This window comes from Polyodon spathula, chromosome 10 (assembly GCF_017654505.1).
Source record: "Polyodon spathula isolate WHYD16114869_AA chromosome 10, ASM1765450v1, whole genome shotgun sequence".
Classification (NCBI taxonomy): Eukaryota; Metazoa; Chordata; class Actinopteri; order Acipenseriformes; family Polyodontidae; genus Polyodon; species Polyodon spathula.
The window spans coordinates 45,754,896-45,771,663 of record NC_054543.1 but is presented as its reverse complement, the minus strand read 5'-3'; the positions used below and the strand labels follow the sequence as shown (position 1 = coordinate 45,771,663).

The window sequence follows — 16,768 nt, the reverse complement described above, 5'->3', positions numbered from 1 at the left end:
GCAGGCTCAATTCCTTTAAAAAAAGAGCTTTCACTTCCCCATAAGAACAATAACATCACTTGGAAAGATTCCCATTGCTCATGCATTGGAAGTTTTTCAACTTTACCCTAAACCTAAAGACCAATGTGAAGAAACCCGCTGTTAAACATTGAAATCCCCACTTCTCCATGTAGAGAAATGAAATCTTTGTGTCTGTAAAATTTAACTGTTTTAGGAACTCGCGGAACCATTCTGGATTTACACTACTATGAATCGCACAGACTGCAGAGCCTTGCAACTGTGGTTTTGTATTGAGGTTTTTTTTTTTTTTTTTTGAGTTAGCGCGGTTGAGCGTGTCCCAACCGCACAAACAAAACACTGCAATATTCAACACAAATATATACATATATAATTATATTTTCTCCCGTGTCCACCAGGGTGAGCATTAACACCGAGAAAAGAACACATGGCTTGTATTTGGCAACTGTATTGCTGCATATATGCTGTATGCACTGACCATATAAAAAAAAAAAAAAAAAAAAAAAAAAAAAAGAAATAAAAAAAGAAAATGCAATCGATTAGCAAGGAGGACAGCTAAGAGTAATGGAACAACACATTTTTAGTTTATTTTATTGTATTTGTTTATTTTTACTCCTTTTGGTATTACTGTCGGAATAATAATAATAATAATAATAATAATAATAATAATAATAATAATAATAATAATAATAATAATAATAATAATAATTTGGTGCCTTTAAAAAACACACATTTTTTCACTTTTTGTGTTAAAGGCAACGTTATTCTAATTTAAGTTTCTTTTAATATTGCAAAATATTGCAAAATTCAATGTTTAAAGTTATGCAATTATGAATAAAGATAAAGTATATGGTCTAACGGTTTGAAAAGATAACTTGTTCGCAAATTATCTTTGAGACTGTACTGGAAAGATTGTGTTAAAATAAATCATTTATTAATTAGCGTGTTACTGGGGTGCTATGCATTCACTGGCCCGTCAGTGCTTAATCAATACGGCGCGTTGTGACTTGACAGGTCTAAGTGACTTCGCAAGACCAGCGTAGCAATAAGTAGGTTCATTGCATTCATCATATAGTAGAATATATATCTATATATATATATATATATATATATATATATATATATATATATTAGTCTATATATATAGATATATATTATTTATATACAACATAATTTTGAAACAAAATAATTACCAAGAAAGGAAGTTAAACCAACAAGTTTGCACAGCAAAACGGTGCATCTACTTTATGAAGAAAGTGTTTGTAATGGGTGTACTTCCGCTTTAAGGAGCTGGCGTTCGTCTCCTTTTTTTTTTTTGCTTCATACATAAAAATAGCAGAGCGTGATCGCTATTCTAATGCAGGGGCACCGCAAACTGACCGACCCCGGAACGTGTTCTTCGCTGTGGTCTAGTCTTCGTCCGGGATTTTTAAGTTCTTGTAACTTTTTCTTTTGGCTGCAAGAATTCGTTCAGCATGAAACACATGACTAAACAGCATGGGAAATAAATAATAGATATATAATGGCGGACTGATGATCAAAAATGCACATATTTTAAGCTTATTAAAAACATAGTAACGGTGTCTATCAGACCGCATCGAGTTACAGAAGACGAACCCGGTTGCCTGTATTGGTTATGTGTAATACAAACATATATATTATTAAGTGACCCTTTGGAGCTGAGACGCGGTAGGCTGATTGTAAATGGTCATTGGTGATATCGCTTCAGAGACGGAGGTTGTAATCGACTTTATCTAAGGAATTTTCACCCTGTGCTGTAGCGGTTTATTTCGCTTGGTTAAGAAGTAACCATACCGGAATTATTATCCTTTTTTTTGGTCTGGATTAATATTATTCGTTTTAAAAGCACACATTATTAAGAATTTGGAAATGGGAACCCAGGGACCTGGACGAAAAAGGATTCCTAACAGAGAGAGATTGACGGCCGAAGACGATACCTTAAATGTAATTGCAAGAGAGGTAAGTGTCATGATTCAAATGAAACCACATTATGTATTCATCAAATAATTTCACATTGCATATATATATATATGTGTGTGTGTGTGTGTGTGTGTCCTATATGAATTGGGTAGAGTGTTTTTGTGACATTTGTTTTTCCGGCACGTGCTACAGCAATTACATTATTATCACTTTGGGAATAGTACCGTAGAAGAACGTTCTTAACAACGTAACCTAAGCGGAAAGTTTGTGTAGCGTATTTAAATAAAGACAAACAAGGCATGTATGCTCCTTCACAGTCTCTGTATTACATAGCCAAACCTAGCCAGTTCTACTGTCGAAACCTAATTTTTCCAAACCTGCCAATGCATGCTACCTGACCTAGCTGTAGTAGCTGTAATGAAGATGAAATACACGTTCAGTTACAACGTGACTGGATGTGAAACAAGACAGATCAATATGGAAATTGGGGTTGCTAATACACTCTTTTTTTTCAACTCCAAAATGGAGACGACTTGTCTTGCACTGTAGAGCCTATCCGACACGAGGGTGGTAGTGCTGTTTTGTGCCAAGAAGTCGGTTACATAGCTTCCTTTGACTCATTACCATTCTAATGATAATGCCAGGAATCTGATGGGATTGCCGGAAACGCTGCTGCACTTGTTTTGAGAAGCACCACTGCATCACATTCATACACAGCATGAACATCAACACTCACACGTGTTTTAATTCATTTGGTTACTTTTTGAAAGCATGGATTACATGTTCTTCCTCTAGCGTTGCATTTGGATGTAAATTTGTTGACATGACTTTCCAGTTATTGCCAAGGTACTGTATGGCAGAACTGCAGTAAGAGTTTCAGGGTGTCAATGTGTATGCATTTTATACATGTACTAGACGGGCGTCTAACAGGCAGCAGAGAGTGGAAAGGGTTTGGGTCTTTCTTTGGTGCAAATTTGATTATAGTGTTGGCCCTGGGTGATGAAATGAGTGCGGGCAAGTACAGGAAATTAAGGTGTATGCATTCAATATAGTAAGCCTTCCTCTGCTAGTCAAGTAATTGTATTGAATGTTCTGGTATTGGGTGTCCCCTTTTTTAAATTTTATCCAGACCGTTTTCAGGTTGCACAGTATTTTAAAATGCAGCATACCCTCATTGGCATGGACGCATTGGATGGCATTACCTCAGCTATGACACAGAAGGGATCTTTTTTTTTATGTTTGTTCTGTTCACATGCAAAACTATTTCTGCTAGCGGAAGAGATTAAGCGTGCAGCGAAGAGAGGAAACGGATGTTCAGAATGCACCCGAAGTGCATGGCAGGCTAAGATGCAAAAGCTGATTCTTTAGCAAACACACCAAGTGTGAAGCCGGATGTTGCCACATTTACATGATTGCACCTTGTATAGAGGCGGCTTTAGCTTTGCATCCTGTCTGTCCGGTCATTGTGCATTGTTTGCTTGTCCCTCCATTCCATTACTGCAGCTGTAAGCAGCACCCGGGGAGCTCGGTCTGGAACGGGGGGGCGCTGTCCCTTTAAGTGCAGTGTCAGGTCCTGTAAGCCAGCAAGCTGCGGGCCATGGTGTGTCAATTCTGATGAGCTGGGAGATTCAGCAACAAGAGGTTTAAAATTAGCTCTCCCTCAAAGATCAGCTGCTGTCGCTGCCTGCTGTGAGATCTGCACAGAGTATGACCTTTCCACCTGGGAGTGGACCCTGCATTCCCAGGACGGGTAGGCAGGAAGGCTGCGTTGTAGTGGTTGTCCAGTGGGTGGATGGCTGGTGCCCAGGTAACTCGTACATGGGTTTTTGTATCACCATTGAAGCTCAGATTCCTCTTTGCTCTGTGCAGATACCATTCTCCACTTTCAAAAGTTTAAAATATGCACGAGTTATTACTCTGTGTTCATTACTGACTTACAGTACAAATGAAAGACAAATAACATGTTGGAACTAAAATCTGGACTGTTAGTGGAACTTGAGAATCAGGGTTGAGCACCTCAGCCCTGCTGGAACCCCTCTGTGTGAGTACACAGTTGTACTGCAGTTGTGCAGCAGCCTTGACCTAATTGAACAGTGGAAGCTCTAGGTGCTGTTCAGGGTAATGGTATTCCCTTTGAGGAGTGCTAATCCTGCTTTCAGAGTTATGAATAGAAGCAGAGACGTGTCAGTGAGTCTCAGAGAAGCAGGTTGGCCGAATGTCTGGGAGATAGCAGAACCTGCTGGCTTCAAATCCCAGCTCGGCTACTGCAACGATTTTCCAAGGGGCAGGCAGATCACTTTTATCTTGTGTGTCCATCAGCACCACTGTAAAACAGACAGTATAGCACATCCTCCAATTTATTTGTTTTTCTTCACTTGGAATAGACAGTAGTGCCTCAGAATGAACTCGAGTGTATGGTTTAAAATGGGGCCAATTGCATGAAACGTCTGTCTTGAAAACAATAGATGGAAAACACGGTTTTCGAAGGTCCTTTCCACACTCTTCCTTCCAACAAAAATACAACAGTAATGTCACAACTGTGGTGGTGATTGTATTGTACAGCTTGTACAGGCTGTTACTCACACTCCCGACAGCCCAGGGATTGACATCTTAGAACTACACACACAAAACTGAAGTTCCCATCTATCTTTAAATGGTTTCCACCAGTCTGTATTGCCCAATAAATGAAGGTCCTCAGCCAGATGTAGAGCTTTTAGATGTGGAGCTAAGAACATTTGTAACTTAAGCAAGATGCACGCATTTCAGTGTGTGTTCCACAGGTCTGTGAATTCTAATTAACAATGAAACCAAGAGTACCGCTGACAATAACAACAGAAATAGGGTTTTAACCCTTCAAAAAAGAAACTGCTCATGAATGCGTCACTGAGGTTTCCACGCTAATGGTTATAAATAAGAGCCCTTCTGACACTCCGTTTATAATTAACCTCTCGGTCACTGAAGCCACATGCGTATGCATGCTGGGGTATCTTATAAAATAATGACTGCAGACAATAGCTTCATGTTTTTGCAGATGGAAAGGCAGTCTGTTTGTGAGTGGGTATGTGCTGCAGTGCCTTTATGGGCAATTGCAAGGTTGAAGGTTCCTATATTCTGTTGTGTGGATGGTGCAGTGTTTGCATGTGTTGAACTACAGTACTGTGGTACTTCAATCCTCCTGTGTCACAAACTGTCCAATTTCCTGTGAAGTCCTAATGATGTTGTACGCACAGTACAACACCTAGTATTTTATGTGCGAGAGAATGAAAAGTGAACAGAGCTAGTTAGCATTTAAGTCTGTGGTTAGAACAAAAACCTGGACAGTTTGCTATTCAAGGTCTGGAGTTGTCTGTCCCTGGACCAAAAGACCGTTGTCCCTTTTGATAAAGTTCCATTCCAATTGTGAAATAAAAACAACTGCTAGTCACGTGAACATAGAAATTGCTGGCTTTCAAAGTACGTTGTACTGACTGGAAAAGCAATTCAAAGGTGTTTTGTCATGTTTCCAGTTTTGCTTTCCTTTAAGACACAAGACCATGTACTGCTGCACAGTTTAATAGGACTTGGAATGTCCTATCGGGACTGAGAGCAATTGAGACTGTGGAACATGGACTGGGCCCGAGGCTACTGACCTGCTGAAGAATGAGAACACTTTGCGAGGGGGCAGTGCTTGTTGCACAGCCTTGTCACTTGTGATTGAACTTTGAAGCTATAGGATAATGATACTGTCTGGTGGTGGTTGTTTCAGGCATGTTTGTGTTGTTGTTATTTACCAGTTGAGTGATGTTTCGTAGGCATGTGAACAAGCAGAGGCAGCAAGGGAAGTTTTCCAGTGATGATTCCTCATAAGAATATTTTTCGGCTTGACTTTTCGGCTTGTCTTTCCTTACTGACACAGCTCCCATTGAGCAGTCAGTGATCCTTGTAGTTTGTGTTTCTGTGACTCTGTGTAACACTGAAGGTTTCATTGCACTCTGTAAATCCTTCCTGCCCGTGCATGGGTCCTGCACCAGAATTTTTAACCATTTCAGTGTTAACCAAAGAAGCAACCACATTTTAAGGTGATAATGAAATGTCTCACTTAGGGTATACCAAGCTAGCAACTTGTAATGTATCACCTTTTAAAAGACAAACATGCAATATTAATCAGGGATGGCAATAAGACTCCCATTCCTGGTTAATCCATTCCTGGTTTTACTATAAGTTTAATAAGACACAGCTGAGCTTCTTACCTACACACTGTGGCTAATCAAGCTTGTAGTAAAACCTACAATGTATGAAACTGCTATGCTATAGTAGTTATATTTCCATCCCTGAATATGGTGATTTTGAACAGGAATAAAACAAAATTGCGAAAGTAAACCTAAACTTTCAACCAAATCAGTCTTTCAAACAGTTTGAGTGTTGGATAACATGGATCGAGAATTGATTAGCAGTTTGCTACGCATGTGGACTGGCAGAGCTATACTGGTGTTCTTTTCTGAAAGGAGACTAATATTCCAGATAGCAGACTGTTTGGTTCAAATTTCATGTACTCCTAACAATTGATAGAGACGTTGCGTCTACAAGCTTCTTGCCCAACATTGACTGCAAGCTAACAAGATAACAATGCTGTGGACTACAATAAGCACAGGCTCTAAAGACTTCAGAGAGATCGAAAGAGAGAATGCCACTGGGATCAAAGGGGCTTCAAGAAGATAACAAAAGGCAGATTTATGGACCTTTTGTCTCCAGGAATGTGAAGAATACACTGAGTTCAGAGGTTGTCACACTAGACTACACACACACACACACACACACACACACACACACACAATAAATTAAAGTACCTTTGCTATTGGTTAAGTGTCAGAGAAAGAGGAGGTGGACCATCTACACAGAAGGGTATTTAATGTCATGCAAACATTGTAATGATGAGTATTCGGTTTGTCCTGTACCTGGGACCAGACTCCCTGCATATTTCAATAAACCTAACAACTGATTGAAGAAAAGGACTCTGTGCATTTTCTTGAATCTACTTAATTACCATCATTTTTTTAAGTTACTTCATTGAGTAATTACATGGCACTGGACTGCCTGTTTGTCTGACAGGGTGCAGATCCACTTTGGCACAGAAAGGGTTAAGCCTGTCCCTGTGGGATCTATGGTTAACGCTGATTACAGAGCAGAGTGGCTACTGTATAATCTGTCTGCAAATTAGTTTGCTGTATTGTTTTTGTCCCAGTTTGTGAACTGTTGTATTGCTTGGCATGTCGAAATATACGAGGGGTCTGCTCAGCATTTCAGATCTCTCCAAGCTGGCACGGTTTGTGAGAAACGCTGAAATTGTAAAAGCTTCTCTATGAATTCCTCAGGAAGCTAATGATGATAGCTGCCTGGATGTCATGGATGAATCGAGATCGGGCAGTAACGTTTTGGTTTGTCTTTTCTCGGCAGTCAGTAACGCTGCTGTTTGATTTCGGGTAGTCACGTCTTTTGTTGCTGATTTTTTTTTTTAATACACCCATCACTGTACTGTACTTGAATTTAAGACGCAGGTTATTTTTGAGAAGAAAAAATGGTTTAAAAAGTCTTAAATTTGAAAGAATGTGATATGTAATATGTGACTGAAATGGGATTGGAACAGCTGAGCTACCAAATTACGTTTGAGAAAGGCTCCTGTTCATGTATTCTAAACTAGAAATGGAGGGAACACTTGAGTTGCAATGACCCATCTTTGAAACTGTGTCTTCTCTCATTTGCTCATAGTCAACACTTTGCAAGCGGTTGATTTATTAGAAGAGGTTGATTTATTAGAAGGTATTTAATCCAAAGTAGAAGTTACCTTTTTTTTTTTTTTTTTTTAAAGGTTAAACACAACCTTTCTTAGTTACAAAATGACTAATAAACAGCAATCCAACGTACTTTAAATGCCTCAAATTAAACTAGGTGTTTTTTCTCCTTTTAAGGAAGACAAGTAGGTCTCCAGTAATATACTCTTTGGAGAGGAAAGCCTTTGAAAAACACCCCTAGTTTGAAAGAAGCAGTGGTGGTCCTGTTCTAAATTTGATTACCAGGAATGACATTCCATTGTATTTGCGTCATGGTTTTCACTAACAAGGGCTTTGTGATTTCACTACCAAGTGTTATTATATTGTTAGATTAGTATCTATCAGTAGTGGAGACTCTTTGATTAGCAATTCCTGTAAGTCACATGATTGGATCATTTCACCTATGTTATTCAGTGGGGCTTGGCATTTCTTGTTTGCGGCTCATAAACTGTGGGACTGGACATGATGATTTTGGAAGAAACTAATAATTGTCCAGTGTTTTAATGCAACTCAAAGCTGTTTGCATTTGCTCTGCAAAAACAAACAAAAAACCCCCCTGAAAATCCTAAGCAGCTGTCTTGCTCTGTAACGGCTAATCAAAACAGCCAGCTTTCAGTAGGCTACAGTTGTGTAAACATGTATAGTCTTAGTCCTGTATTTTGTATCCAAATTACTGGCTGGTACTTGTACTGTACTGAGTTGCAAAGAAATTGAGCTCTGTAAAGTATTGTCTATTTTAATAATGTTATACAGACAGACTATGCATTTCAATTTGAGTTTTATGCTACTAGAGACACAACTTCTTCATTCCTTTTGGTAAAGCACGTGCAAACACTATGAGGCCAGCAGCAAATGTTTTATTTGTTTTTAAAGATGTGCTATAACTGCGAGCGACTCCTTGCACAGTGTTTGTAAGAGCATGGACGCGTGAAATGGGAGATTCTTTTACAATGCCTGAACATTTCTCAGAATTTGCTATATGCGTGAGGGGGCTTGTGAGGGCAGAAGAGAGTCCTGCGTGTAATTAGTGGGGCAGGGCAAAGCCTTGCTTGTAAATAAATGCAATACATTTATTTACAAGAATGGTGGTTTATTTTGGGGTGTGTTTAAAAGAATGGTTAGTGGGGAGTTGTTGTTTTGAAGTGTATTGCGTTGGGATTATAGTACGGTTGATTTAATGTATTCTTGTTTAGTTTAAATGTAGTCTGGCAGAGGAGGTGTTAGCAGCTTGTCTCTGTCAGACAGCTTTTGAGACTGTGTGGTCGGTGGCTAATGATTATTAACAAATTGGCTGTTGGCTACGTAAATGAAAAACTCTCATGCAGAATGTGCTTGAGCCCGATTTTGAATAGTTGATAAGCAATGGAGTTCAGGCACAGGTGTATAAAAGAGCAGGTTAGTCGCTCATCAGGGTGGGTGTTGAAGGAGAGAGCGCAACAGAGACAGGCGTGCTGTCGCAGAGCGATGAAGCTAAAGTCTGAGAAATGCCCCTAATGTACATGCCACCCACTACCACTAACATGGACAGAATTTGGAATGGATTGCCGCTATTCAGTTTCCAGGAGTTAGCGAGGCAAGCTTTCAACATGCTAATCATGAAAAACCTGTCTAAAAATACTGCACAAAAGCAGGCTTCCCAGCTCTGGAAAGGGATGTGATGGTTGTTTAATTTACTTCCTCGCTCATCCCAAGGGCCCTGATTCTGAGATATTGTAAACTCCACCATGCTGACTGAATGGCATTTTTACTATTTTACTTGGGAGAAGCTTTGTTTGAGCTCTGGGTACATTTAGCATGAATTGTCTGACAAGGTAAGGTCAGCAATTGTGTGACAATGCAGTTTGCACTATACGGGGAAGGTTGTTTGACAACCCTGCTGCAACAAAGTTAAGCAAATCGCTGTGTCTTCCAAATGGTAATCGGACAATTGTGTAACTTGTCCAGATGGGTTCAGTCATAGGGTTGTTTAAAATAGCAATACTGCTTGATGTTTTGTCTTCAGTTATCTGATAGGCAATGCCCTCTGAGTCGATCATTGTTGCCTAATTGGATGTCCTGTGTTGCAGTCATGTCCTGTGTTACTGGAGAAGTTCCTGATTTCTCGTCCCAGTTCTGCCATCGACTGTGATGTTGCTTATTTGCTTAGCTCAGTCTGTCCTGGTTTGTGTGGTTTGAGTAATGGTACAGGTACAGTAGAGAGAATGGCGCTTGGAAAGTCAGCGCTGTCCTTGTAGTACAGTATGTGTTTGCAGTACTAATCACTTGAGAATCAGAAACGTGTTGTTCTGCATGGATATTGGCAGGATGTTTGTGTAGTTGGCATGTTGTTTATAAAGGAACCTTGTCTGGAAAATGCTGCACTTTACTTTGTGAAAAGCCGATATGTTGAAGAGTTTATCTGCTTTTATTTATTATAATCTAGGTGACCTACAAATAAGTCAGGAGATCTGAATACAAATACACTGCTGTCTCCTCTCTGTTTATCATGGTGATAAGCACAATACTTTTGCATATCCTTATATGGGCTACAGTATGTGGCAATTCTTCAGACAAACAAACTTTTCAGCTTTACTATGTAAATAAACAGGGATATAGAATCTACATTAAAGGTCAGTATCCAGAAAGAGTACTTTGGGTCTTCATCACCTTCATCCACAACACAAGGAGAGAATCTTCTATGCACAGTTTCATGACAATCAGGCTTCTGCACTCGCACTGTGTTCTGCATTAGCCCCTCCAAGGAAAGCCCAGAGCACATGCAAACATTGGTCACAATGATCTAGATCCTGATACCCTCAAGAACCTGTGCCAAGGAAGGCCCATATCAAGTTTCATCACAATTAGGTGAGCGGTGGGGACAGTCTCCCCCAGATACTGCTGTAAAGGTATTGTGCCATGGTGGTGATACATCAGTAGAGAAGACTTGCTGTTTGGGCGACCGCACCCTTCTGCGATGGGGACAGACTTTCCTCATCCATTTTGTTGTGCGGACTGTTTATAAATGTGGGTTTTCTTTCAGGTTGGAATCTGCCTCCCCTTGGACTGCTCTCCAGTGGACTAATATGGAAGTAGCTGCTCAGTCCCCTGTTATCGGAACTATTCAGAGAGAAGACTGGGCAGTTTGACAGCTGCTTCACTCCCTCGCTGCAGCAGCGGGAGTGAGCACTGAGCTGGCTGCAGAGAAACTCAAACAAAACAAAACAAAAAAATTACCAAACACGGGTCAAGTTCATATAGGAGAAAATAATGTAACCTACATTGAACAAAAATATAAATGCAACGTGTAAAGTGTTGGTCCCATGTTTCATGAGCTGAAATGATCCCAGAAATTTTCCATATGCACAAAAAGCTTATTTCTCTCAGATTTTGTGCACAAATTTGTTTACATCCCTGTTAGTGAGCATTAACTTTTAATATCTTTTGCCAAGATAATCCATCCACCTGACAGGTGTGGGATATCAAGAAGCTGATTAAACAGCATGATCATTACACAGGTGCACCTTGTGCTGGGGACAGTAAAAGGCCACTCTAAAATGTACACACAACACAATGCCACAAATGTCTCAAGTTTTGAGGGAGCGTGCAATTGGCATGCTGACTGCAGGAATGTCCACCAGAGCTGTTGCCAGAGAATTGAATGTTCGTTTCTCTACCATAAGCCGCCTCCAACGTCGTTTTAGAGAATTTGGCAGTACGTCCAACCGGCCTAGGACCTCCACATCCAGCTTCTTCACCTGTGGCATCGTCTGAGACCAGCCACACGGACAGCTGATGAAACTGTAGGTTTGCACAACCGAAGAATTTCTGCACAAACTGTCAGAAACCATCTCAGTTAAGCTCATCTGCATGCTCGTCATCCTCACCAGGGTCTTGACCTGACTGCAGTTCGGCGTCGTAACTGACTTCAGTGGGCAAATGCTTACCTTCGATGTCCACTGGCACGCTGGAGAAGTTTCTTCTTCACGGATGAATCCCGGTTTCAACTGTACTGGGCAGACGGCATGTATGGTGTTGTGTGGGCGAGCGGTTTGCTGATGTCAGCGTTGTGAACAGAGTGCCCCGTGGTGGCGGTGGGGTTATGGTATGGGCAGGCATAAGCTACGGACAATGAACACAATTGCATTTTACCGGTGGCAGTTTGAATGCACAGAGATACCGTGACGGGATCCTGAGGCCCTTTGTCGTGCCATTCATGCGCCGCCATCCCCTCATATTTCAGCATGATAATGCACGGCCCCATGCAGCAAGGATCTGTACACAATTCCTGGAATCTGAAAATGTATCGGTTCTTCCTTGGCTTGCATACTCACCCGACATGTCACCCATTGAGCATGTTTGGGATGTGTTGCGTTGCATGAGGCAAATGGTGGTCACACCAGATACTGACTGGTTTTCTGATCCACGCCCCTACCTTTTTTTTTTTTTTTTTTTTTTTAACATATCTGTGACCAACAGATGCATATCTGTATAAGCAGTCATGTGAAATCCATAGATTAGGGCCAAATTAATTTGTTTCAATTGACTGATTTCCTTATATGAACTGTAACTCAGTGAAATCTTTGAAATTGTTGAATGTTGAGCTCTTCAATTAACATATTTCTTCTGTTTACCTCCTTCCACTCCTCTGCATCAATTAGCATCTGTTAATGATACCACTGTAGTACTGTTAATAATTAAAAATGTGGTGCAAGCAGGAGGCTTTGATTTGAATAACACCTTACTTATTGACCCCTTCTGCAGCTCTGTGCCTACTTTCTGGGAATCCTTTGACATTTCTAGAAACCTGAAGCACTCCCAGCCCTTCTTCACACAGCCTTTATCAGTACCTTTACTGGTAGTCTCTCCAGGGACTGGGTGCTGGGCATGGAGGTTGAATTGGCAGGCAAGGCTCACAGTACAGCTTGAATCATAGTATCTTCTGTGTGGCTGACAAGCTTACAAGTGCATGGAGTTATTGGTTTTTCACTACTTTTACCATGTTTGTATAAAGAGAACTACTGGTATTTGTCATGTGTTTTTTTTGTTTATTTTCTTGTTTGATTATTGCAACAAAATTAGAAATGTAGGGAAAAAGTACTTGAGCTTGTTCAGTACAGTGTGTGCCTTGCGTTTGGCAACTTTTACACTGTGGAATTAAACCGTTGCATTTCTGTCGGGGAGAACTACTTCAAGTGTCTAGTTTTCCTTAAAAGTACACTAATACAAATTGAAATAGATCCATAAACTTTACTATTGCTTAATTTTAGCTGCAGAAACATCTTGAGCCGATTGACAAATATATAAATGGTCGTATTTTCCTGTGCATGTTCTAAGTATTGATTTGTGGGTCAATAGAAAGATAATGCTGGTTATTAAGTTCAAACTCGTAGTGAAGGAGTGGTGGGTCATTCCATGGTGCTGCTTTCTTGTGAATTAGCATGATAAGCTGGTTATGCTAACAAGGACTTGGGTAGTCTTAACCTTACTCCTGTGTTGTGTGTGTGTGTGTGTGTGTGTGTGTGTGTGTGTGTGTGTGTGTGTGAAGCCTACGTGCCCAGACTCTGGCAGGCTGGACGGGTGCCATTTGACCGTGAGGTTATGAATTCCGTCTTATATTAATCAACAAGGAATGACGGAATGAAACAATGACATTGCGGTGTTACCTTTTTGGAATGTGGGGGCGGGGTGGGTGTGGGGAGGGGGGCTTGTATCTAGTTTTTTGTCTGGCTCGATTCGTTTTTCTAAATCATTTGGTAAGGGTCAGTATCCATCAGGATTTCTGTTTGACTCAAGAAGAAATGGAATGTGATATGTTAAGAAAACAAATAAAAACATGAAAAAAACCTGCCAAAAACACATGCTTTGCCGGTTTGTGCAGAGGAAATTTAAAGTGATCCACATTGACTGTAGACTTTCTACAGGTGTGCGTGTCAATACCTGTCTCATCTAGCAGGAGACACTGTGTTGGCTGTCAGTGTTTTTAAAAACAAGTACAGAACACTTCCAGACAATGACTTGTGATTAGGGCTATGCTAGAAGGTTCGACGATTCGTTCGCTAGCCAGGAATTCAAAGGTACTTTTAACCCTTTGAAGGTTTGTCAACTTGCGTTCACTCACTGTATTTTTTTTTTTTTTTTTTTTTTTTCTGTTAACAGAAACCATTTGACAATGTGTGAATACTATAGAATCACACATTAAATGTCACTCACATGCACAATTTGATCTTTTGATTTGTATAATGTTACGTAAACAAAAGTTGTTGTATTAATATCCATTACCATTGTACCAAATCGTTATGCGTGCGGTAGTAACTCTATATAGCGCCGCTGCCATGTATGGAGCAAGGTATAGTTTGCCAAAGCGCTGGAGTGGTACCTATAGCGGTGGTAGAGTGTCAGTAAAATATGTACTGAATACCTCGTTTACAAGACAGTGTAAGAGAAGCGATATGGTAGAATACATTTGAAACATACAAAATATACACTAACACTAATCATTTTAATTTCAAAAATAAAAACTCCCCCCTCCAATTCAGGTTATCCAGAGGCAAACCTTAATTTCTTCATTCGCCCTCGCGACAGCAAAGCGCTGTATAGTGTAAGCTGTATTGAAAGAAATGTCTCGAAACCCCTCTGCTGTCTCTGATTTTTTTTTTTTTGTTAAATGCCCAGACGACCAAAAAAAAAAAAGCTGAATGCAAACTGTGCAAGTGACTCGTATCATGGAGGCATAACCAATCTCTGGGGTCACCTGACAAGTCAAGTTAGCAGTAGCAGTAGCAGTAGCAGTAGTAGTAAAATGTGACTGTGACTGATAACCTTCTTGGAGCAGTGATTGTTAAATAAAGCTTTGTTTTGCCCAAGTTCGCTGCAGTTAGTGCTGCTGCAATGCAAGCTTACTGTATCACAAGCAGCATCAATTGCATGTAAATAAACCATGTGCATTTTTATTTAATATATAAAAACATGATTATTGTTCTATGTGACTTATTTTTAAAATACATGTGAAATGTTTTATTCCATTTATATCAATTAATAATAACATTTATTTATAGAGTGTCTTTCATACACATTGGTTCAAAGCGCTTTACAGACCGCTATAAAGAGAGCTGTATAATTTTAAAAATTGAAATAAAATACAAATAAGCTTATAAAGTGGAAATTAAAAGGCTAAGTAATAAAGATGTGTCTTGAGCCTGGACTTAAAAATTTCCAGGGAGGGAGCACTTTTAACTGACTCAGGCAGGGAGTTCCAGAGTCAAGGGGCTAGAACACAAAAGGCTGCTTCTCCCTTCCTCTTTGGCCTCACCCTTGGAACACAGAGAAGGGCACAACTAGCAGACCTCAATACCCATTGAGGCTCACAGGGAGTCAACATCTCTGTTAAATAATCTGGAGCCATCCCATTTAGAGCTTTGTATGTTAACATTAAAATATTAAAATCAATCCTGTATTTTTCTGGGAGCCAGTGCAGAGACGCCAGCACAATAAAATATAAGCTAGTAGCTATGATGACATAAATGATGCAAATGAGTACCATTGAAGGTTCGATCCTTCCTTTCTGAAGTAGTTTTTTAAAAGTAGTGAGTAGTTGTTTCTTGGTGAAAGAAATGCACTGTCCTTTTCTTCAGATATAAGTTTGGTTTATTCAGTATATACAGGTTTAATTCCGGAAACAAAAAGAACGCTCAAAGCAAATTAGTACAGATCACACTTTCATATGCAAACTGCTCGGTGTAAAACTTAAGTTCAAAACATAACAGAATTAAATGATATAATGCAATACTGTAGGTTTTTGATCCTCCAGAGCTTCTCGATAGACAAGTCTCCAATACTAGTCTTAATGAAAGAGAGAAGTAAGCTGAGCTGAGTGCACCTTGATTAAGTAGCCAATGACCTCAGCCCTCCTTCTTTCTTCTCTTTGTGGGTTCAATCACCCCGGGCAACCCCCTGTGGAGAGTCTCATGTACGTATCTTTAAGAAAACTGGTTCTGGCTCACACTGCCTAAGATGGTGTTATCTTGGGGTGGCCCTTTGTTCCTTTATGCTTAACCTATGTTATCTCATGAGTGCATCGGTTCCTCCAGCAATGTGCGATTGTTTTTATTCCAGCAGTCAGACTGTCGTAGTCAGTGCAATGAAATGCAATCTTGCATTTACCAGTTACTATACCTCCTCTGATAATCTCCTTTTAAAACTACAAACATGCAAACACTTATATTGCATTCAGACTTCTTTCCAAGTTATCCAACACTTCTGGTTATGTGTTTGTAACTTTCGAAGATCAAAATGTACCCTTCGCTGCAGCCCAACTTGTGATCTGGAAAAACGCTGTGGGTGTAATAGACGCTCAATGGAAGCACATTGCTGAAAGAAGATTAGTCTGGATTCCCTGGCTCTGATCAGGAGAGAACCCTTTCGGTGTTTACACTCCTGTGCACTCTTAATCTGACCTTAAGCATTAGGAGACAAGCACGGCTAACTTCCTATGTATTTGCTTAAGCCAGTAAATCCAGAGGTGCCTTTTAGAAGCACTATCGGAGTAATCCAGGCCTATCCAGCACTAGCTCATGTTTGTGGATGTTAAATTATAGGGTTCTAGGTCACATTTTTTCAGCACGGATATCTGTTTAATGGTGTGAGGAGACTTAAGAAAAACATACTGGAGCTACCCTGGAAGTTCTCATAAGCCACTAACGTTCATACTGTAGTTGTGCACTGCTGTAGTAATGCTTTGCAGTACTTGCAAGCGCCAAGCTGCTCAATTTTTCTTCACTCATTGCAACAACGAAATAATACCATTAAATATAGACACATTTAACTGTAGTTGGTAAATGACTATGTAGTCCTCCATGATTTCCAACAGCACAAAACAGTGATGTCATCATGCTTTTGAGGAGTAATGCACCACTGGATGCACAGTGTTGCTACTTCCGTTACCTTTATTTACTGGTGTGTTTTTTTGCTAAAGAACTGTTTAACCAAATGTACAGTAAGGGACTGACCAGTGACAGATATGGTCC

General features: G+C 40.2%; 1 protein-coding gene across 21 annotated transcripts in view; it reads left to right on the top strand.

Moving 5' to 3' along the window:
• The first annotated feature begins 1,296 nt into the window (after window positions 1–1,296).
• The window catches only part of LOC121322431 (leucine-rich repeat flightless-interacting protein 2-like), a 64,363-nt gene continuing 48,891 nt past the window's right edge, over window positions 1,297–16,768 (top strand). For 5 of the 21 annotated variants that reach the window (XM_041262377.1, XM_041262376.1, XM_041262371.1 and 2 more), the window contains exon 1: window positions 1,299–1,998. In XM_041262377.1, the coding sequence (XP_041118311.1) occupies window positions 1,909–1,998 (90 nt within the window). In that variant the 5' untranslated portion in view covers window positions 1,299–1,908. Of the gene's footprint in view, window positions 1,999–16,768 lie in introns of all 21 variants that reach the window. The other 16 variants (XM_041262373.1, XM_041262374.1, XM_041262378.1 and 13 more) reach the window with 7 other exon arrangements.